This window comes from Phoca vitulina, unplaced genomic scaffold, assembly GCF_004348235.1.
Source record: "Phoca vitulina isolate PV1807 unplaced genomic scaffold, GSC_HSeal_1.0 scaffold90, whole genome shotgun sequence".
NCBI classification, from domain to species: domain Eukaryota; kingdom Metazoa; phylum Chordata; class Mammalia; order Carnivora; family Phocidae; genus Phoca; species Phoca vitulina.
This window is the reverse complement of record NW_022589793.1, coordinates 2108052-2132306: the sequence shown is the minus strand read 5'-3', so window position 1 is coordinate 2132306 and position 24255 is coordinate 2108052. Positions and strand designations below refer to the sequence as shown.

At 41.0% G+C, this 24255-nt stretch overlaps 1 protein-coding gene across 1 annotated transcript in view; it reads left to right on the top strand.

Annotated features, from left to right (window-relative positions):
* Window positions 1–24255, top strand: part of COG7 (component of oligomeric golgi complex 7) — a 75655-nt gene that overhangs the window by 10750 nt on the left and 40650 nt on the right. The window contains exons 5-7 of the mRNA XM_032396230.1: window positions 14157–14239; window positions 15008–15130; window positions 22250–22448. Coding sequence (XP_032252121.1) covers window positions 14157–14239; window positions 15008–15130; window positions 22250–22448 — 405 coding nt within the window. The remainder of the gene's footprint in view (window positions 1–14156; window positions 14240–15007; window positions 15131–22249; window positions 22449–24255) is intronic.

Sequence of the window (24255 nt, the reverse complement as noted above, 5' to 3'; positions counted from 1 at the left end):
TTTTTTTTAAAGATTTTATTTATTTATTTGACAGAGAGAGACACAGCGAGAGAGGGAACACGAGCAGGGGGAGTGGGAGAGGGAGAAGCAGGCTTCCTGCAGAGCAGGGAGCCCGATGCGGGGCTCGATCCCAGGACCCTGGGATCATGACCTGAGCCGAAGGCAGACGCTTAACGACTGAGCCACCCAGGCGCCCCTTAAGGAACATTTTTATCAAATATTGCCATGGCCCCATTAAATGCTTTCTCTCTGCAGTTCAACTTGGGTATGAATATTACAACTTCTGCCTTCTTTTTTGTTTGTACTTGCTTCAGTATGGCTTTACCCATTTTTTTTTTTAACCTTCGAACTTTTTTTTTTTTTTAAGGTTTTATTTATTTATTTGACAGAGAGAGACACAACGAGAGAGGGAACACAAGCAGGGGGAGTGGGAGAGGGAGAAGCAGGCTTCCCGCTGAGCAGGGAGCCCGATGCGGGGCTCGATCCCAGGACCCTGAGATCACGACCTGAGCCCAAGGCAGACGCTTAATGACTGAGCCACCCAGGTGTCCCAACCTTCAAACTTTCTGAGATTTTTATTTTAGACTTGGCTACTGGAGATAGCACTTTGTTGAATTTTGATTTTTGATCTAATCCTGTACTTTTTAATAAGTGACTTTATGCCATTTAGGTTTTATTTAACAGAAATTGTCAGTTTTGTATATCTCTGTATTTTCTGCTTTATATTTCTGTTTTCTTTGTGTTTTTTTTTTCTCACAGATGACTGAAAGATATATAACTTGATTTTAGTTTTTCTAGTGATTTATGATTTCACATTATACTAAACTTCTTTCTCAATTTATCAGCCTCCTGAAAGAAACACCATCTGCCTCCCCCAGTTAGTGTGCTTTAACTCCTCTTCCTGCTTTCCACCGTCCCTCTTCCCTGGCCAGTCTACAAGATTGCATAGTCTAGAATTTTAATCATGGTATATTGCCAAATTATTCATTATTAATTTTCAAATTATTAATTTTTTTATCATGTGGCTTTTCTCTCTAAACTTTTAAATATTAGAAAATTTTCATATTTGGTATTTTATCTTTTCATAACTGTTTTCTAACCAATAATTGGCTATTTATGCTCAATTTCTTGTTTAAATGGATTCAGTGCTCACTTTCAGACCTTTCAGTGCACGTCTTCCCCGTTTGTTAATTCTTTGAGGCTTCTCTTCATAACCAGGATTCTGTTTTTAGGTAGATTTTTTTCTTTTTTCTTTTTTTTTTTTAAGATTTTATTTATTTATTTGACAGAGAGAGAGACACAGCGAAAGAGGGAACACAAGCAGGGGGAGTGGGAGAGGGAGAAGCAGGCTTCCCACAGAGCAGGGAGCCCGATGCGGGGCTCGATCCCAGGACCCTGGGACCATGACCTGAGCCGAAGGCAGACGCTTAACGACTGAGCCACTCAGGCGCCCCTTAAGTAGATTTTTTTCACCTCAGGAAGGTCATAGGGATTATATGCATATCCTTAGTGTTTATGTAGTAAAGAATGTCTTTTTGTTGCTTTTACATATAGAAGAAAATGGCTGCTTTTGGAATTTTTGGATCACACTGAATTCCTATGGAATTCTAGAAACCTTGATTCCTTGTCTTCTGCCAACTGTATTTTGCTATAAACATGAGACTGGCCTGATTCTTTCTTTCTTTTTTTTTTTTTTTTTTTTTTTTTTTGGTAGTTAGTTTGTTTCTTTTCCTTGTAATAGTTAAAGCAGGGGTTAGCAAGCATTTTCTGTAAAGGGCCAGGTAGTAAATATTTTGGGCTCTCTGGGACGTGTGCTCTCTGTCACCAATACTTAACTGCAGTTGTAGTGTGAAAGCCTGTGTGTAAATGAATGGGCTTCTCTGTGTTCCAATAAAGCTTTATGACAAAACCAGGTGGTGATGTTGCCTGCTGGCTCATAGTTTGCTGACTTCTGGCTTATACAATTCTTCCTTTTGCCTTATAGTTTAATTACTTCACTAGATTATTTTTCAGTTTGGGAAAAATATTTTTCTAGAACATAGTGTGAGCTCTTTTTATTTGCTGATTCATGTCTTTCTCTGTTTCTAGAAAATTTCTTTCTTAAAAAATATTTTTTCTGTTTCATTTGTTTTCCATTTTTGAGAACATCAACTGTCTGTCCATCACCTCTCCGTTTCCCCCTCCTTTATGTCGTGTTTCCTCTGGTCTATTTTAGCTCTTTATCAACTCTCCCCATAGTCTTTTTTATTTTTCAAAAGATTGTTTTTCATTTCACCAATAGCATTCTCTTTCTTTCTTTCTTTTTTAAGATTTTATTTATTTGAGAGAGAGATAGCAAGAGAGAGCACGGGTAGGGTGGAGGGGCACAGGGAGAGGGAGAAGCAGGCTCCCTGCTGAGCAGGGAGCCCAATGCAGGACTTGATCCCAGGACCCTGGGATCATGACCCGAGCCGAAGGCAGACGCTTAACCTACTGAGCCACCCAGGTGTCCCAAGTCCTTTGACCATTTTAAAATCGGGTAATTTATTTTTTATTGTTGAGTTGTAGGAGTTTGTTATATATTCCGGAAATTAATCCCTGATCAGATATATGATTTGTATACTCCGATTCTGTGGGTTGTCTTTTCATTCTATTTATAGTGTCCTTTGATGCACAAATCTTAAATTTTGATGTAGTCCAATATATCTGTTTTTAATTTTGTTGCCTGTGTTTTTGGTCTCATAAGTAAGAAACTATTGCCAAATCCAATGTCATGAAATTTTCCCCATTTTCTTCTAAGAGTTGATAGTTTTAGCTCTTACATGTTGCTCTTTGATCCATTTAAAGTTAATTTTTGTATATGGTGTAAGGTAAGGGTCCAACTTCTTTCTTTTGCATGTGGATATCCAGTTTTCTGAACATCATTTATTGTCCTTTCCCCATTGAATGGCCTTGACACCCTTGTTGAGAGTCGTTTGACTGTATATGTGAAGGTTTATTTCTGGGCTCTCTGTTCTCTTCCGTTGGTCATGTCTATCCTTATGCCAGTCCCACACTGTTACCCCCACCTGCCCCACACACATTGTTTTGATTATTGTAGCTTTGTAGTAAGTTTTGAAGTCATGAAGTGTGAGACCACCAACGTCACCCTTCTCTTTCAAGATTGTTTTGTCTATTTGGGGTCCCTTGAAATTCCATATGAATTCTAGGATGGGTTTTTCTGTTTCTCTAGAAGACACCATTGGGATTTCGATAGGGATTGCATTGAATCTGTAGATGGCTTTGGGTAGTATTACCATCTTAACAGTATTAAGTCTTTCAATCCATCAACACGGAATGTTTTTTCATTTATTTGTGTCTTTAATTTCTTTCAGCAGTGTTTTGTCATTTTCAGAGTACAAATCTTTCAGCTCCTTGTTACATTTTTTCCTAAGTATTTTGTTTATTTTGATGTTACTGTAAATGAATTTTTTATTTCCTCTTCAGATCGTTCATTGTCAATATATAGAAAAACAACTGATTTTTTTTTTAAAGATTTTATTTATTCACTTGAGAGAGACAGACAGAGAAAGCACAAGCAGGGGAAGAGGCAGAGGGAGAGGAAGAAGCAGGCTTCCCACTGAGCAGGGAGCCTGACGTGGGGCTCGATCCCAGGACCCAGAGATCATGACCTGAGCCAAAGGCAGACGCCCAACCATCTGAGCCACCCAGGTGCCCCAACACAACTGATTTTTGTGTGTTGATTTTGTATCCTGCAACTTTGCCAAATTCACTTATTAGTTCTAACAGGTTTTTTTGTGGAATCTTTAGGGTTTTCTGATTATAAGATCATATCATCTGCAAACAAAGATAATTTTACTTCTTCCTTTTCTCTTTGAATGCTTTTAATTTCTCTTTCATGCCTCATTGCTCCGGCTAAGACTTCCAGCACTAAGGTGAATAGAGGTGGCAAAAGCAGGATTCTTGTCTTGTTCCTGATCTCAGAGGAAGAGTTTGAAATAGTCTTTCACCACTGAGTATTATGTTAACTGGGGGCTTTTCATATATGAAAATTTGTTTATTATGTTGACATAGTTTGTTTCTATTCCTAGTTTGTTGAGTTATGTCATGTTCAATTGTATCAAATTCTTTTCTTCACCATTTGAGATGATCATGTGGATTATTTCCATCATTCTGTTAATATGGTATATTACATTGATTGATTTTCATACATTGAACCATGCTTGCATCTCAGGAATAAATTCCACTTGGCTATAGAGTATTATCCTTTAATGTGCTGCTGATTTTGGTTTGCTAGTATTTCATCAAGGATTTTTGCATCACTATTCATCAGGGATGTGGCCCCTGGGTGGCTCAGTTGGTTAAGTGTCTGACTCTTGATTTCTGCTCAGGTCATGATCTCAGGGTCATGAGATCGAGCCCTGTGTTGGGTTCTGCTTTGGGTGTGGAGTCTGCTTGAGCATTCCACCTCTGCTTGAGTGCACGCGTGCTCTCTCTCTCTCAAAAAAAAAAAAAATCATCAGGGATATTGGTCTGTAGGTTTCTTTTCTTGTATTGTCTTTGGCTTTGGATCGGGGTAATGCTGGCCTCGTAGAATGAGTTAGAAAGTGTTTCCTCCTCTTCAGTTTTTTGGAAGAGTTTGAGAAGAATTGGTATTAATTTTTCTTTAAATGTCTAGTATATTCACCAGTGAAGCCGTTTGGTGTGCTTTTCTTTATTGAAGGGTTTTTGATTACTGATTCAATCTCCTTACTAGTTTTAGATCCATTTAGAATTCTTAACTTCTTCATGATTCAGTCTTGATAGTGTGTGTCTAAGAATTTGTTCATTTCGTCTAGATTATCCAATTTTTTGGTGTATAATTGCACATAGTACTTTTTATTTATTTTATTATTTATTTTATTTTTTATTTATTTACTTAAAAAAAAGATTTTATTTATTTATTTGAGAGAGAGAGCGTGAGCACAAGCTCTGGGAGGAGCAGAGGGAGAGGGAGAAGCAGACGCCCTGCTGAGTGCAGAGACTGACATGGGGCTCGTTCCCAGGACCTGGAGATAACCTGAGCCGAAGTCGGATGCTTAACCTCCTGAGCCACCCAGGTGCCCCTATTTTTTTAAAGTAAGCTCCATGCCCAACACAGGACTTGAACTCACAACCCTGAGATCAAGACCTGAGATCAGGAGTTGGACACTCCACCGACTGAGCCATCCAGGCGCCCCCATAGTGCTTTCTTATAATCCTTTTTATTTGTGTAAGATCAGTAGTAGTGTCCTTTCTTTCATTTCTGACTTTATTTATTTGAAATGTCTTCTCTCTTTTTCATAGTGAATCTAATTAGAAGTTTGTCAATTTTGTTCATCTTTTCAAAGAACCACCTCTTGGTTTTGTTGATTTTATTTTGTTTTGCTCTATTATATTGATCTCTGCTCCCATCTTTATTATTTCTTCCCTTCTTGCTACCTTTAGGTTTAGTTTGTTCTTTTTTTTTTTCCTAGTTCTTTAGGTTGTAGAGTTTAGGTTGTTGGCTTGAGATCTTTCTTTTTCTTTTTTTTTTTTAAATGTTTTATTTATTTATTCATCAGAGTCAGAGAGAGAGAGAGGCAGAGGCAGAGGGAGAAGAGAGAGGGGCAGAGGCAGAGGGAGAAGCCTAGCAGGGAGCCCGATGCGGGACTCGATCCCAGGACCCTGGGGTCATGACCTGAGCCAAAGGCAGACGCTTAACCATCTGAGCCACCCAGGCGCCCTCTTCTTTTTTAACATAAGTATTTACAGCTATAAATTAGCTCTTACTGCTGCTTTTGTGGCATCCCATATGTTTTGGTATGTTGTGTTTTTATTTTCATTTGTCTCAAGATAATTCCTAATTTTCTTTATGATATCTTCTTTGATCCATTGGTTGTTTAAGACTGTTGTTTAATTTCCACATATTTGTGAATTTTCCCATTGTTTTTTCTTTTTTTGATTTCTAGTTTCATTTCATTATGATTAGAAAGGATATATGATTTCCGTCTTAGTTACACTTGTTTTCTGGCCTCAGATATGATCTATTCTGGAGAATGTTTCATGGGCACTGGAGAAAAATATGTATTCTGCTATTGTTGGGTGGAGTGTTCTGTGTGTGTGTGTGTCTGTGTGTTAGGTCTGATTGGTTTATGGTGGTGTTAAAGTCCTCGACTTCTTATTATCCTGTCTCTGCTTGTTCTTGAAGTGCTCTTATGATGTACCTTCTGCATATTCTGTTCCTTTTCTTTTTTCCCCTCCCTGTGATACTTTCACATTGGTCCTATTGTGGGTTTTTTTTTTGGTTTGTTTTTGTTTCTGCTTAGTCATATTTATACGTGGCTCCTTTTCTCTGGGCTTGCTCTTTACTGGAAAATAACGTGCGATCTCTTTGGAAGCCCCTCCTTGTTTACCTGGGCTTTGTTGAGAGCTTTCCTCTTGCCCTTAAATTAAAGGCTGCATTCTGTGTTGTGCTCTCCAGTTGCCTAAAGAGAATGGATTCAGTACTCCTCTCCAGCCTTTTCATTCCAGAACTTACCCGTTTGTCAGTCATCTGTTTGGAGTGTTCTCCTCATCAACAGGATCCTAGGACTGGAGTTGGGTTGTGGAAAGTCACCATCTGGCAGCTTTGTCCCATTTTCTCATGAATTTGTTGCAGCTACAGACCCACAGAGCTCCGCGGATGTGGTTGGGGTGCACCTCTGGTTAGGTGGGGTTGGAGAAGAAGTAGGAATGCAGGTGGGGAGATGGTGGCTCCATGAATTTGAATGTTTTTCCTTTCGTTCTGAAGGGGTTTGCTACTGGAATCAGGTTTGAATGATGCCCTCTGGGTCAGGATTATGGGCTTTGGTACTGAGGGCAAGCTATATTTGACTGCCTTTGTTCACAGATTTAAATCAGGCTTGATTCCAGACCCACTTTTTCTAGGCAGGATGGATTCAGAAGGGGGAAATGGCTCTTTTTAGCCACTGCTGGGCTGAAGCGGAAATAAGCCATCTCCCCTTGCCCGGACTAGACCCCCGCTTTGCTCCCTCTCTCCACCTTGTCCTGCCATGCTCAGCCGCTCCCTGATGGCATTCTGAGTGCTCCTGGCATCCCCACTCACCTTGGGCCAAAGTGACTGAATATCTGATTACTTTCTCGAAGTTCTGTAGTATAGATATTTCCCTGGCTTCAGCACAGACGAAATGGTGTTGTGTTTTTCTCCTGGCGGTGAATTTTGGTGAGCATCAGGAAGGTTCCCCACCCAACCCAAAGTCATGTGCTCTTTCATCAGACATCTTTACTGGAAGGCCAAGGTGCTTTTTTATCTAACAGTTTTTATTTTTATTTTTTTAAAGATTATTTATTTATTTATTTGACAGAGAGAGAGAGCACGCATGAGCACAAACGGGGAGCGGCAGAGGGAGAGGGAGAAGCAAGCTCGCCACTGAGTGGAGAGCCCAATGCGGGGCTTGATCCCAGGACTCTGGGATCATGACCTGAACCGAAGGCAGCTGCTTAACCGACTGAGCCACCCAGGCGTCCCTGAAGCAACTTTTTGTAGCACAGTTTTACATGTAGCAGGAAGATTCATTGATCTAAGGGATCATGGGGAAATAATAAGCATTTTAGGGGCACATAGCCATCTTCCAACTCATGGATTCCTGTCCATCAAAGTGAGATCTGCCAACAGATTTCCAAAGCCTAGCTGGGTTATCATCACAATAGTTGCTCTCACAGATTTTCCTTCTCAGCAGGTATAAAAGGTTGGGTACCTGTTTGTGCCGTTTAAAATTTTTTTTCTTCTTTTTTAATTTCTTTTTGAGACGGTGGCATCTGAGTTTTGGCCAGGAGGGGGCAGACGAGTGCCAGAGTGGTGCAGCTGAAGACCTGTCTCAAGGCTGCCGCCCTGGCTTCTCAGCATTGAGCCTGGAAGCAAGGGCTCCCATTCAGTCCTTTCCTCTGCCCTTAGGAAAATGTGTAAGAAACTACTTGATATTAATACCAGAATTTGGCTCTTAGAGTCCATTGCTATGTGTGGAATGCTGATGTTTACCAAATTATTTACTTATTCCTCAAGCCACCAAATATGTGAACATTTAAGGGGTTGAGTTTGTTTGCTTTTGTACAATTCCTATCTGGTGTAATTCAAAGTAGGTATTTCAAAAGGTTAACTCCCTTTTATTTTTTTAAATTTAATTTAATTAATTTATTTATTTGACAGACACAGCGAGAGAGGGAACACAAAAACGGGGAGTAGGAGAGGGAGAAGCAGGCTTCCTGCGGAGCAGGGAGCCCAATAGGATAACTCCCTTTTAAATACTATTTTAAAATACTGATTATGGGAGGAACAGCAGGGAATGAAAGGATGAATAAGATAAGGTTGCTGTCCTTCAGGGACCTTACAGCTTGGTTGAGGGTGAGGCCGGGAGAGAACAAGTACACAATTTTATTACAAGATGGAATGTGAAAGTTGCCTTAGCCATCCCCGGAATGAAGGGAAAAGATGACAGAAAATTGAGGAAGCTTTTCTGAAAGAGCTAATATATGTGCAGAACTTTGGAAGAGAGATGTAATTTTTAAAAAATTTTTAATTGTTTCTTTTTAGATTTGATTTATTTGAGAGAGAGAGCACAAGCAGGGGGAGCGGCAGAGGGAGAGGGAGAAGCAGGCTCCCAGTCGAGCAGGGAGCCCAATGCAGGGCTCGATCCCAAGACCCTGAGACCATGATTTGAGCCAAAGGCAGACGCTTAATGACTGAGCCACCCAGGCGCCCCTAATTGTTTCTGATTATAAAAGTAATACAGGTTATTGAGAATTGGAAAGATATACACAAATATAAAAAAGAAGATGATTTACCAGTGAACTCAGCACCCAGAGATGACTGTTAGTATTTTCTTCTAGTTTTTTCCTGTGAGTGTGTACCTGTATCTTTTAGGTCAAGACTATCCGTTGAATATATACAATTTTGTACCTTGTTTTTCCTCCCGTGAGCACCATGGCATGAGCATTTTCCTATGGGTGTATTTTGATAGGTGGGAAGGAATGTTTCCGGCGGAAGGAACAACATACATAGGAGTAGTATAGAAATAGGAAAACTCAGGGGCAGTTGTGGGAATAACAGTTAAGCCCATTTCAATGGAGTGAACGTTGGGAAATGGTCAGAGATGAAGTTGGACAGGAGAGCTGGGGACAGAGAATAGTTTGCCTTGAACAGACTGAGGAGTTTCCATCCGGGGAAGAATTTCATGGCTATTAGCAGTTTATTAGTAAGTCTGCCGAGTGGAAGGAGTGTGGACTTGGGAGATGGACAGGCCAGTTTTGAAATCTTTGGGCTGCTGCCTCTTAGCAGTGAGATCTCAATTTCCTTCTTAGTAAAGGGAGTACGGAACACACACCCTACGATTCCTACACTCCTGCTTCTGGGGGAGGCACTCCCCCGGAATAACGGAACGTTATTCCTTTCACTTGAACCCCCATTCAAAATTTCGTGGCTCTCACAGAAACCCAAAGGGAATAAGTCCTAAGAGACCAGTCAGGAAATCGTGAAGGTTCTATTTGAATTGCAGGAGCAGCTGTGTTTCTAAAAAGCCCTCTAGCTCAGCAGATGGAGCTACACTACAAATTGGAAGTCCAGACCTACAAATGACTTCACTGGTTTCATTTTTGTGTTTCTTGAATTCAGTTAAGATTTGTTCCCCTCACCAACAGTGTTGAAAAAGTTGAACAGTACTGGAGGTCTTACTGGGGAAAAGAACATTTTTTTCCTCTACCACTTCATTCCCCAGTCCTGATCCCATGAGAGCACTTTTAATTCTCAGAGCTCTTTTCTCTGGCATTTCATTTTATATTTCTGCATAATACATTTATTTACTTATTTTTAAAGATTTATTTATCTCCAAGAGAGAGAAAACACGCGCACGCATGCATGGTTGGGGGGGGGGAGGTGGCAGTGCAGAGGGAGAGGGGGAGAGAGAGTCTCAAGCAGACTCCCTGCTGAGCACAGAGCCCAACACAGGGCTCGATCCTGTGAACCCTGAGATCATGACCTGAGCCGAAATCAAGAGTCGGATGCTTAACCAACTGAGCCTCCCAGGTGCCCCTCTGCATGATACATTTATTATTTTAGTTCTTTGTATATTAACTTTAGGCATTGTCTGTTGACTTCCTATTGTTATCACTAAAGATTTCGCTTTCATACCACTCTTCTCTCCCCTTTACATTCTCCTTGTATACCATTGCTTTTAACTGAATTAATAAATAGTGTTTCTATTATCACAGCTTTGTAAGCTCAGTTCATTTTTGCAGAGTCAGGTCAGGCACTATGATTTTAATTCCTTTCCTCTTCAGCTTCACTTTATCCTTAAGTTTCTGGCTGCCTTTTTATTCCCTCTCATTCTTTTTTTTTTTTAAGATTTTATTTATTTATTTTGACAGAGAGCGAGAGACAGCAAGAGAGGGAACACAAGTGGGGGGGGTGGGAAAGGAAGAAGCAGGCTTCCCGCGGAGCAGGGAGCCCGGTGTGGGGCTCGATCCCAGGACCCTGGGATCATGACCTGAGCTGAAGGCAGAAGCTTAATGACTGAGCCACCCAGGCGCCCCTATTCCCTCTCATTCTTGCTACCATCCATAGGCCGCCTTTTTTTTCCAAAATGGGAGTAAGGCGTTCTGAGTGCCTTTCCCCTTTTCCCCAGAGACTTTCCTTCTGAAACTCTCTCCTCTTCTCTGAACTGGACCAGCATAGCTCCTGGAATTGTTTGCTGGATCTGAGATTTAAACTCTTGCATCTGTTAGTTATCTTTTTAGATAAGTCACAGAAGTTAGATGATGCCTCAGGAACCGGACTGAGAGGCGGTCTCGGCCCTTCTGGTTGTGTGATCTGGTCGGGCTTATTTATTCTGTTGCCAATTTCTCCATCTTCTGGCCTCGTAGGATTGCATTGAGGTTGAAGTGAGGTTATATAAATGGAGAAGCTTTGGAAGAAGTGTGAATGTAAAAGGGTGACAGCTAGCTTCTCCACAGTGTATTTTTTTTTATGTTGTTACCTACGTTGTATATCGAAGGCCTTTGATATTATCCTCACCTCTTTTTATATTTATTGATACTTTCAACCAGATATTCTCTTTCTCCAGAAAAAAATGAGTGACAGAGAGTGGGGTAAGGGTGAAGGGTAGCCCTCCAGGATGAAGTGGTACAGACTGATTCAGTGGGGGAAATATTTTAGGACGAGATTTAAAAGCATTTCTTCCCATATATTTATTTCATTTCACTTCACAGATAATTGTGATATATCTCCTATGTGCAGGGCACTGTGTGAGAAGTACTTCCTTACGTCTAAATAGAATATGAAATCATGTGCAAAAGCAACGTAAATGAAATTTCCCATTGATGCTGTTTGTTATATTGTCTTGTTTATAATCTAAAATCATTTGTTAATTAGAAATAATAAGAATCCATTGGCCCTATATTACACTGTGGGTGGATGGCATAGAGACTAGGGAGTCCATCTTATTCACATGAGGCTTGTATCAGTTTGGGATTCTTTGCAAGTGACAGAAACCCAATTCAAACATGCCTAAATGAAAAAGAGAGACTATATTGTTTATGGAACTGAGAAGTTCAGGAGTAGGTCTTGCTGATCCAGGAGCACAAACTGTGTTATTATTAGGACCCAGTCCCTCTTGCCATTTCTTGGCTCTGTCTCTCTATGTGTTAGTAACTTCCAGGTGCACTTTTCATGTGGTGGCCCTTGCACCTCACAGCTTAAGAAGAGATCCCAGGATTAATCTTGATTGCATTGATGGGCAGGCCTTTGCACCCCTGAACCAGTTACTTTGATCAGGTGGATTTGAGGCTCTGGCTGGCCATACCCCAGATCCTGGAGTAGAGTCAGCTTCACTAGAAACATTTAAATGGAAAATGGTCAAAAGGTACAAACTTCAGTTAGAGTAGGTACCAGGGATGTAGCATACAACATGATGATTGTAGTTAACATTTCTATAGGATTTCCCAAGGCAGTTGTTAAGAGAGTAAATCCTGAGAGTATTCATCACTAGAATAATTTTTCCCCCTTAATTCTTTTCTTCTTTCTTTTCTTTTTACTGTGTGTGTATGAGAAAATGGATGTTAGCTGAACCTGTTATTATCATTTCACAATATATGTAGATCAAACCAGCATGATGTATGCCTTAAACTTATACAGTGATGTCTTGTCAGTAAAACTGGAAACAAAACCAAACAAAGTAATAGATGATACTATTATTTGATAAAGACAATTGACATTTGCTTTGTCTTATGTATATGTAATCACTAGCAGCTGTAGGAAAGTGCTAATGGTATTATTCTGTAATATAAACTAAGTTTTTTGCTTTGTAAAAAAAAAAAAAAGCAAACCAAAAATGGGAGAATGGGAGGCAGGTCCACGGTCCCTCGGAGAACAACCAGACCTCTGTCAGAAGGGCAGTGGGGTGTGGTTGCAAAACAACATGTCTACCACCAGACCCCACAGCATCCAGCAGGTGGCTCTTCACCAGGCAGGGGCTCAGCAGTGCCTTCTGCATTGAGTCAGTGGTGTTGGCAGGAGCCTAGAAGTCTTTATTATGGTTGCCAAAGTAGGTTTCCTATTTCTTTCTTTCTCTTGTCTGAATTGGGACCTCCCCCCAGTTTTACAAATTTGTGTTTAATTTAATGTACTAACCTTGAAAAACTCGAATTCCTCTGTAAGGGCTAAAGACTCACATGCCACCTTTAAGTTTTCCAACGCTTTTACTAACTGGGTTTGCTGTATCGCCAAATTCTGCTTTATTATTTGTTTCAAGAAATAAGTTCTATTCTGTGGGGTCGAAATTTTTTAAGTTGTGGTTATATTTTTAGACTAGTAAACATTATAGCAGTTTCTGTCTAAAAGCAGTCTTTGAGTATACACCAAAATGTTGACAGTGTTTAACAGAGTGTGATAGGCAGTTTTTTTCTTCTTGTTTTCCACTTTTTCCACCACGAACATGCTATTTATATTGCTGAAAAACAATGCTATTTAAAGCAGTCATTAATTGGGGCACCTGGGTGGCTCAGTCGGTTAAGCGTCTGCCTTTAGCCCAGGTCATGATCTCAGGGTCCTGGGATCGAGCCCCACTTTGGGCTCCATGCTCAGCAGGGGGCCTGCTTCTCCCTCTCCCTCTCCCTGCTGTTCCCCCTGCTTCTCTCTCTGTCAAATAAATAAATAAAAACCTTGAAAAAAAAAACAGTCATTAATTTACTACATTTAAAAAATTTTCTTTACTAAATTTTTTGAGTGCCTACCATGTGCTGTGGTAATTTCTAGGAACAGTGAGACAAGACAGGAAAGGTCACAGCCTCATAGAGCTTGTACTTCCAAGGGTGAGAAAGATAATAAACTGTTTTACAAGTAACTAAATAGAATAATACAGATCTTAATTAGTCTACAAAGGGAAAGATGTGATAGGGAATTAATAACAGGAGAAACCTAATTTAGGTTGGCTGATTGGGAAAGGCCCTCGTGATAAGGGGAGAACCACACAGAGAGCCAGAAAGATCATCCCAGACCTAGTAAGTGCAAAGGCCCCGGGGCAGTAAAGAGCATGATTTATTCTTGGCAGCTGGCAGAAGCTCTCTGGGCTGCACTTTCCTCCCCTGTGAAATGAGTTCGGTTGATGGTTTTTCAGATACCTTTCTGTCGCTGACATTTTATGATTCTAGTCTGGGCCAGGAGGAGGTGAGCAGGTGAATCGCCTAAAGCACAAAATCTAAGGAGGCTCTCGCCCTGTCCTTGCACAACCCTGTGAGAGTCTCCCTCAGTTTTGCAGCCCAGGCTTAGCTCCTACCCCCACCCTCTCCCGCCCCCACCGCCGTGCCAGCCCTGATTCGAACTCATTTCACTGTTCCCGTGGAACAGTGACTTTGCTGAAATATAATCTGAGCTCCGTCGCTGATGCTTATTGATGCATTATCTAAACAAGCCAGGGCTTGCAGTGTCTTCTGAGTCACAAATTCTGCCCTTATGCTTGACTTATTTTTCGTATCTGTATTCTCCATGCATGAGTTAATTCATTGTGTAGGCAGGCAGTTCGGAAGGCGAGCTTACATATATCCCCCTTGAGCCAGGTGAATTCTTTTCTCTGGTCTGCAACAGGAAGCCTGCTACCCATGTGGACATCTTTGATGTTGTTCTCCTTTAGATCAGTCCAGAGTGTTTGTGAAGGTGTTTACTGAAATCGACCGGATGCCCCAGCTGCTCACGTACTACTACAAATGCCACAAGGTGAGGAGCTGGGGGTGCTTAAGGGTTGTGGAATGCTCCCAGGCCGGCCTGCAGAGCTCCAATTGTGTGCTCCGAGGGGGAAACACCTGCCTCTTTGCCCTCTGGCCTTTTTCTTCTGATTCGCCAGTAGGGGGCGTTCTTGGTCCAACCTGTGGATTCATTTGCTTGCCACTTGGAAAACACAAGCCCTTGTTTTCAGCCTCTTGTAGGTTGATAGCTGGATTCCACTTACACACTGACCAGTTGTTTCAGTTTCTCCCATTTTTGTCTTTCAAGGAAGAGTCGTGTCTTAGGCCTTACTATGCCCTCAGCAAGCCTGAAGAATTTTTTGTTTTCTAGAGTTGTTGACATGAGGTGAAAACCTGACCACCTTCCAGGCTGACTGAATTCCTCCAGGCCCAGCACTCGTGTGCTTTAAGCAGCAGCGTTGGGCCATGGAGCTCAAGTGCATATGCACTCACAGCTTAAGGTCTTTTCCGAAGACTGTAGCATGCCGGGTAGAAGGACCTTGGCAGGCTTTGGGGCGAGGTGACAGGAGAAGGGAGCACCTGGAGGGCAACAGATTCACATTCTAATTGATGATCAGAGCAGGCAAAGGCGAAGTCTTGTTTCCCCGCCTTTGTTTGAATCAAATGGTCATCGGGGGCACCCGATCGCCCCGGGGAACAGGCAGCGGGACATGGCTTGCCTCGCTGGGGTGGCAGGGCAGCTTTAATGGGCGTCATGTCCTGTTTCCTCAGCGAGGTCCCCTCTGTTCTGTCTCTGCAGGCGCAGCTCTTAGCAGCCTGGCAAGAACTGTGCCAGAGTGACCTCCCCCTGGACCGGCAGCTCACTGGGTTCTATGACGCCTTGCTCGGGGCTTGGCACACGCAAATCCAGTGGGCGACGCAGGTAACAGCTCGCTTGGGTCCTGGAGAATGGGCGACTGCCCTGGGAGTGGTGTCTCCCCTGCTTCAAGCACTGCTTGAAACATCTCTCTATTTGCTGCCCTCACCAAAGGAGTTAAAGATAAGCCTCGAAACCCAAGGCAGTAAAATCTTTGGGTCTCCTTAAAACTTTTCTTATCGTGCTTCTCTGTATCTTAAATAGAATCTAATGTGGCAGTATTGCGTGTTGTTCAGCCAGGGAGCCTGTGGAATTCCTGAAGGCCATTATCTCCTGATCTAGAAGCAAGAGGCCCTTGGTCAGGTGGTGTTTGACCAAACAGGATTGTTTTTATCTTAACTTCAGGTGAAATGTACCTGGCCTAGAGTTAGTTTCCCTTGTTCACACAGTACACCCAATGTTCGAGGAAGAGTGCAGTTTGAAAGGTGCCCTCTGACTTAGGGGACAACGAGACAGAGGAACTTCATTTCCAGTGGACATTTGCCATCACTTATTTTCCCAAAGCCTCTCGGCATGGCATTTTCCGCCACAGAGGAGCCACAGAGTGAATGATGACATTGCTGTTTTAAGAATGATTTTGGTGTCAAAACATTACCTATGTAGTTTCCCTGCCCGGAAGGCTTAACCCTAATGCTATTATGAGGAAACATGCAGACGAATTCAAATGCAAGACCGTTTTGTGAAACAGTTGTCCTGGATTCTTCAAAATGTCCATTTTGTGAAAGAAAAAAAAGAGTTGATTTTAGATTAAAGGAGACAAAAAAAGAATGAATGACAACTAAATGTAACTGCATGATCCTTGATTGGATTCTGCATGATGACAAAAAAGCCATCAAGGACATTATAGGGACAGTTGGGGAAATTTGAACTTGGACCGTAAAGGTATTATTTCAGTTTGATGAGTTGTAATGTTGTGATGTAAGAGGATACCCCCGTTTTGTTGTTGTTGTTGTTGTTGTTGTTTTTAAAGTTTGTTTTTAAGTAATCTCTACATCCAACCTGGGGCTCAAACCTACAACCCTGAGATCAAGAGTCGCATGCTCCACCGACTGAGCCAGCCAGGTGCCCCAGGATGGCCCCATTTTTAAGAGGTACATGCTGAGGTGCCTGTCATGAGACCTGTGTCAGAGAGAGAAATAAAGCAGATGTGGCAGGATGTTAATAATTGATGAATCTTGCAATATTTAAATATTGAAAACGTAAGTAAGTCTTAAAAATAACATTTAGAAAATAACAAATTTGGGGGCGCCTGGGTGGCTCAGTCGTTAAGCGTCTGCCTTCAGCTCAGGTCATGATCCCAGGGTCCTGGGATCGAGTCCCGCATCGGGCTCCCTGCTCTGCGGAAGCCTGCTTCTCCCTCTCCCACTCCCCCTGCTTGTGTTCCTGCTCTCGCTATGTCTCTGTCAAAAAAATAAATAAAATCTTAAAAAAAAAGAAAATAACGAATTTGGAGGTAGTGAAGCGGTGATCTGATGAGGAAAGGTTGGAGACGAGGCAGGAAGCTTTGTCTGGCCTCACACAATGAGTAAAAGGCATCCAGTTCAAGAAGAGTGGACAGTTGTTAAGGCCTAGTAACTGATAATGGAAAAGTCAGAGGGGAGATTTTCATTGTGCTGGAAGGGAGATGCTACTGTCAGAAATATGAAAGTTGAGGGAAGCAGGTCTGGGAAGGTCAGGGGGAGAGGATGAATTCCAGTTTGAGACACTGAAATGCCAAGAAAGAGTGGCCCACCTCAACTGTGGCATCCGGGAGACAGTTGGAAGACTGTTGCTCAAGGAGTACAAATCGGGGAGGTTTCCATAGTTTGGTCCTTTCATTCTTCGTTGGCTTGTTTGGTTTTTTCCTCTGTTCCTTTCTCTCAGATTCCAGCAGGGACGTTTATCAAACTAAACAGGTGTTCACCAAAGTTTTGTGAATTCTCTATTATTTTGGTAATCTTAAAAAAAAAAAAAGCATAGTTTGGATTATGTACATGATCGCTGTAGGACCAATGGCTGTCATGTGATTGAGTAGGTGCATTCATGTTGATAACCATGTTGGTGTCCCTGTTCTGTTGGGGACAAACTCAGTACTTACATGATGTATGCAGTGGCACCAAGTGCATTCTGTTTAATGCCATAGCCAACTTGATGTTTCCTTTGTAGTCAGTAGTTTGCCTACAGATAGAAGCAGTGCGAGAGTCCTCATCACACACCGCAAAGCAGTAGAGGGATGCTGTGAGCTCAAAGGAACCTGTGCTCAGATTGAATTCATGATGAAAAAGTTTATTTGCAGGATGTCATCTTCATCTGTCCTATTCTTTTGAATTTTGCTGGTTTTAAAGTTGAAGTGACTTTTTCTTTTATTGTGGTGAGATATACATAACATAAAATTTACCGTTTTTAAGTGTACAGTTAAGCAGCATTGAGTATATTCACAGTGTTGATTAACTATTGCCATTCTCTGTTTCTAGAACTTTTTAATCATCCCAAACAGAAACTGTGTGACTGTTAAGCATTAACTCCCCAAGCCCTTCTCCCCCATGCCCTGGTATCCTCTGTTCTATTGTCTCTGTATTTTCCTATTCTGGATCCCTCTTAGAAGCAGAATTGTACAGTATCTGTCCTTTGTGTCTGGCTTATTCCACTTAGCATAATGTTTTCAAGGATTATCTGTGTTGTGGCAGATACTGGAATTTTCCATTCCTTTTTTATGGCTGAATAATATTCCATTATGTATATCTACCATATTCTATTTATCCATTCATGTGTTGATAAACACTTGGACCGCTCCCACCTTTTGGCTATTGTGAATAATGCTGCCATGAACATGGGTGTACATATACCTATTTGGATCCCTGTTTTCAGTTCTTTGGGGTGTACACCTAGGAATGGTATTGCTGGATCATATCATCATGTTTAACCTTTTGAGGAACCACCAGACTGTTTTCCACAGCAGCTGTACCATTTTACCCTCCCACCAGCAAATACATGAAGGTTCCAGTTTCTCCACATCCGCACTAACACTTGTTATTTTCTTTTCCTTTTGCTTGTTTGTTTATTTATTTATTAAAGATTTTATTTATTTGAGAGAGAGAGAGAGTGCAAGAGTGTGGGGGGTGAGGGGCAGAGGGAGAGGGAGAAGCAGACTCCCCGCTGAGCAGGGAGCCCGATGCAGGACTCGATCCCAGGACCCTGAGATCATGGCCTGAGCTGAAGGCAGATGCTTAACCAACTGAGCCACCCAGGCGCCCCTCCTTTCTTTTTTTTTAATGATAGCCATCCTAATGGGTGTGAAGTGGTACCTCATTGTGGTTTCGATTTGTGTTTTCCTTGATGACTAATGATGTTGAACATCATTTCATTTGTTTATCAGCCATTTGTATTATCTTCTTTGGAGAAAATTCTGTTGAAGTCCTTTGCCCAGTTTTGAGTTGGGTTTTTGGTTTTATGTTTTGAGTTCAATCTGTATTTGGGATATTAATCCCTTATTGATATATGATCTGTAAGTATTTCCTCCCACCCCATGGGTTGTCTTTTCAGTCTGTTTGCAGTGTTCCTTGATGCACAGGTTTTTAATTGTGATGTAGCCCAGTTTATCTGTTTTTCTGTTGTTGCCTGTGCTTTTGGTGTCGCACTTAGAAGCTATTGCCACATCCAAGGTCATGAAGATTTTCCCCAGTGTTTTTTCCTTTTTCTTTTAAGATTTATTTATTTATTTTAGAGAGAGAAAGCAAGCAGGAGAGGGACAGAGGGAGAGGGAGAGAATCTCAAGCAGACTGTCCGCTGAGTGCAGAGCCCAATGCTGGGCTCAGTCTCACAGCCGTGAAATAATGACCTGAGCCAAAACCAAGAGTAGATGCTTAACTGACTGAGCCACCCAGGCGTCCAAACAAATGTTTTTTCTAAGATTTTTATACATTACTCTTAATGTTTGGATCTAATTAATTTTGAGTTAATTTTTTGTAATGGTGCAAAGTAAGGTTCCAATGTTTTTCTTTTGCATGTGGATATCCAGTTTTCAGAGCACCATTTGTTGAAAAGTCTGTCCTTTGCCCATTGAATGGTCTTGGCACTCTTGGTGAGAATTATTCGACCATGTATGTGATGGTTTATTTCTAGGCTCTCTATCCCATTGGACTATGTGTCTATCCTTATGCTTGTGCCACGCTGTTTTGATTAGTGTTCCTTTGTAGGAAGTTTTGAAATCTGGAAGTGAGAGTTAGCCAATGTCATTCTTCTTTTTAAAAATATTTTACTTATTTACTTGAGAGAGAGAGAGAGCACAAGCAGGGGGAGCAGCAGGCAGAGGGAGAGGGAGAAGCAGGCTTCCCGCTGAGCAGTGAGCCCGATGCGGGGCTCGATCCCAGGACCCTGGGATCATGACCTGAGCTGAAGGCAGACGCTGAACCGACTGAGCCATCCAGGCACTCCAACAGTATTAAGTCTTCCAATCCATGAACACAGGATTGGAATTTATTGGAATTGGTCTTGCCATTTATTTGTCTTTAATTTCTTGAGCAGTTTTTTATTGTTTTCAGCATACAGGTCTTTCAGCTCCTTGGTTATGTTTATTCCTATTTTATTCATTTTGGTGCTGTTATAAATGGTATTGTTTTCTTAATTTCGTTTTTGGGTTGTTCATTGCTAGTGTATAGAAATGCAACTGATTTTTGCTTGTTGATTTTATATCCTGTAGCTTTGCCAAATTTGCTTATTAACACTAACAGTTTGTGTGTGTGTGTAAATTCTTTAGAGTTTTCTACATATAGTTTATGAACAGAGATAATTTTTTTCTTCCTTTACAATTTAGATGCCTTTTATTTCTTTTTCTTGTCCTATTGTTCTGGCTAGAACTTCCAGTACTATGTTGAATAAAATAGCATACTTGTCTTGTTCCTGGCCTTAGGGGAAAAGCTTTCAGTCTTTCACCATTGAGTATGATAGCTGTTTTTCTTAATGTGACCTTTATCGTGTTGAGGAAGTTCTTTTCTATTCCTAGTTTATTGAGTTTTTTGGTTGTTTGTTTTATTTTTTTTAACATAAAGGCTGTTTTTATCAAATGCTTTTTTCTGCATTAACCAAGATGGTCATGTGTTTTCTTCCCTTCGTTCTGTTAATGTAGTATATTACATTGGTTAATTTTTATATATTGAACCACTCTTCATTTGGTAGATCCATCCCACTTGGTTATGGTGTATAATCCTTTTAATATGGTTGCTGAATTTAGTTTACTATTACTTTGTTGGGTATTGTTGATTGTGTATTTATAAGAGAAATGGTCTGTAATTTTCTTTTAGTGTCTGGTTGGCTTTGGTATCAGGTTAATGCTGGCTTCATAGAATGAGTTAGAAAGTGTTTTGTATTAGTTTGCCAGGACTGCCATAACTAAATGTCACAGACTGGGTGGTTTAAACAATAGGAATTCATTTTCTTATGGTTCCAGGGACTAGAAGTCCACGGTCAAGGTATTGGCAGGGTTGGTTTCTTCTGAGACCTCTCTTGGCTTGCTGGTGGCATTCTTCTACCTATGTTTTCTTTCTATGGGTGTCTGTGCCCTGATCTCCTCTTGTTATAAAGACACCAGTCAGATTGGATAAGGGCCCACCCAGATGACCCATTTTACCTTAATTGCCTCTTTAAAGCTCATAGGTCCAAAGATAGTCACATTCTGGGATACTGGGGGTTTGGACTTCAACATATGAATTTTGGGGCAACACATTTTTGATTACTGATTCTGCCTCTTTCCTAGTTAGTTATAGGACTATTCAGATTTTCTATTTCTTCTTCAATCAGTTTTGGCAAATTGTGTTTCTAGGAATTTGTCTGTTTCATCTAAGTTATCTAATTTGTTGGCATATACTTGTTCATCATATTTTCTTATAATCCCTCTTATTTCTGTAAAATTGTAGTAAATGTACCCACCTTTGTATCTGATTTTAGTAATTCAGGGCTTCTTTTTTTTTTTTCTCTTTGTCAGTCTAGATAACAGGTTTGTCAGTTTTGTTGGTCTTTTCAAAGAACCAGCTAGTTTGGTTGATTTTTTAAATTAACTTTCTATTCTTTATTCTTTATTTTCTATTCTTTATTTCATTTATCTCTGCTCTAATCTTTATTATTTCCTTCCTTCTGCTAGCTTTGGGTTTAGTTTCTTCTTTTTCTTGTTCCTTAATGTGTTATTAGGTTATTGATTTGAGATCTTCTTCCTTTTTAATATATGTGTTTAAAGCTATAAATTTCCCTCTTAGTGTTGCTTTTGCTGTATCCCGTAACTTTGGGGAAGTTGTGTTTTCATTTTCATTCCTCTCAGGGTCTTTTCTCATAAAATTTGAGTTTATTGATTTTATAGTTTTTAAACTTCCACATTTTTGGCCTTAGAGTTACCTAAGAATGGTCTTATGTCTTGTTTTCATGTTTGTGCATATTTAAGTTATGTTATGATAAAAAAGCATTTGATCAACACAGGGGTGTCTCTGAGACCCCTCTCTAAATGTACTGTGTACATTTTTCCAGTTTTGTCCAAGAGATCAGTAGTGTATGAAACAGAAAAAAAAGACTCTTAGTGAATAAGTGAATCTATAATCTAAAAGGCCCTGGATACACTCTTCCTGGTCGTCCTTAGAATAAAAGATAAATCCATCTTTACCGAAGATCTGTGTCAAGGGGAGAGAGAGGTGGCTATGGGCTGGTCTGCACATCTGGCTAAATGTCCTCCAACCCTGACTCGGTGAATTGCTGTTCTTTAATTCCATTTTGTTCCCCACCTCGCACACACTCCCAGTTTCTGCACTGTCATCTGCACAGTCCTCGCTGGCCAGTTTTGGGTGGCCATCTAAATACTACATGTGATAGATTTGAAAAGAGGCACTGGGCACCAGTAATAGACATGAAGTAGCCAATTGTTCGGGACAAGTTGCAAGTGCTTTGTTAGCCAGCCACAGAAATTTAGATTTTTAAGTTACTTGGCTTTCTGAGCTTGTTCGAGTTTGGGGTAAGGACTGCTTGGGGCTTAAAGCTCTTGACTAGGCCACTTTCCAGCTGTTGGAGAGATTCCTCTGAGAGCAGTCCAGGAGACTGCTTCTTTTTTAAAAGGTATGCTCCTCTTTGGTCCTGTGTGCTAACGCAGATACCTCTCTCCCACTGTAGGTTTTCAAGAACCCCCACGAGGTGGTGACCGTGCTGCTGATTCAGACTCTGGGGGCCTTGCTGCCCACTCTGCCCGACTGCCTCAACTCCAGCGTGGAGAGGGCAGGGCCTGAGCTGGAGCTCCTCAAGCTGCTAGAGTTCTATGACACCACCACCCACTTTGCCAAGGGATTGGAGATGGCGCAGCTCCCCCACCCACGTAAACATTCCTTCTGGCTTGTCTTCACTTGCTCTTTTTGAAGCTTCTGGGGCCTGGGTTTGTCTGTCTTTTCAGATGACTGATTTTACAGAATTGGAAGGGATCCTTGTTTTCCTTCACAGCAGATATAGAAGCCTTTTCCATGAAAGCATTGCCATTATGGAATTGGTTGTTGCCTAATGTATTAACCAAGCCCAGTGCTACCTAGGGGCTTTGCATGCTCTGGGGAAGTGATGGACACTTCAGCAGGGGCTTAGAATGTAAAAGAGGTAGCTGGGCATCGGTGGCCTTGAATTGACAGGGTAGAGTCCTCTTCCCTTTGAGGCATCATAAAACCTCAGACAACTCAACCTAAAAAGTAAGTTGAAGAGAACAAATAGGTTAGAGGAGCTTTTTGATGGGGAATCAGCAAGTTTTTAAGGACAGAGAGGCTGTGTCAGGACTAAGGATGGTTACTGGGAAAATGGGTTATTCCCCAGCTATATCTGGGAGCAAAGCACTCCTAGTTCCCATTTAGGAAAACAGCAGTGGTATGTTACCTGTGTCTCCTGTTAAGTTAAAAGCATCATAAACTTTTAAGTAGCACCGATCTTGTGACGCATGCTGCTGTCAAATCAGGAAATCGCTTCAGGAAGCTTTGTTCTGCCATTTGGCTGCTATGTGTCACTAACTTGGTGTATTTAATAGTTATTCTCTTTAATTACATTTGCATATAATTACTTTGTACATTCCAGGGAGTGTGTTTATTGTTCGAGTTCCAGATGATTCATAGGTGTTTTGGCTCACTCATTCGGCAGGTCTCGGTTGTGGGAGAGGCTGAGGGGATGTGGATAGCTTCCAGGGGACCAGGATGCGGTGTCCAAGTGGCTAGAGTGTAGGACATGCTACCTGCTAGGGCAGAGTAGAATGAAGGTAGGGCAAAAGGCAGAAGGGCAGGTTGCCTTCCTCCCACGGGTGAAGGACATTCTTGAAGAAGAGAGAACCACCCTCCAAAGAATCAGACATAGAAGTGCTTTGTTAGCCAGCCACAGAAATTTAGATTTTTAAGGATTCCTATTGAAATTTTCAAAAAAGTATTTTTTTAAATCTAAAAATACTTAGAAAACACACAAAAAAATACAGAAGAATAAAAATGATTCACCACCTCAGCACTCAGAGAGAGCCTCTGGCAGCCTTCTGTTATATTTTCTCCCAGTAATTCAAATATAAATACACATTTTCCATAAATGGAAATAAATAAATAAATAAATATATATATATATATATATATATATATATATAAAACCACTGTTAAAAATTTGGTGTATCTTCCCAAAATATCCTTATGTAGTAAGGATTTTTTTCCATTGTTTATCCAGTATATTGCAGATATATTTTCTAACTTTCTATTTTGCCTTTAACGTTTTTTCTATTTTAGTAATTAATGCATGTACATGGCATAATTAGAAATATATTAAAGATTATGCAATATAAAAACTAAATATTTAAGGTGATTTAAGTTGATTTTATAATTAATAAACAATAGGTATTCATTATAGAAAAACCCAGAAAACACAAAGAAGGAAGGTCATTCTCCCATCTCCCATCTTGAAACAGTATTTTGTGTTATATACATGTGCAGATTTTTTATGAATGAGAGTGTCTCTGTATCCTTAAATATATATTTTTAAAGATTTTATTTATTTATTTGAGATAGAGCGAGAGCAAGAGAGAGCACGAGCGGGGGTTGGGGGCAGAGGGGAAGGGAGAAGCAGACTCCCTGCTGAGCAGGGAGCCTGACCGGGGACTTGAACCCGGGGATCATGAC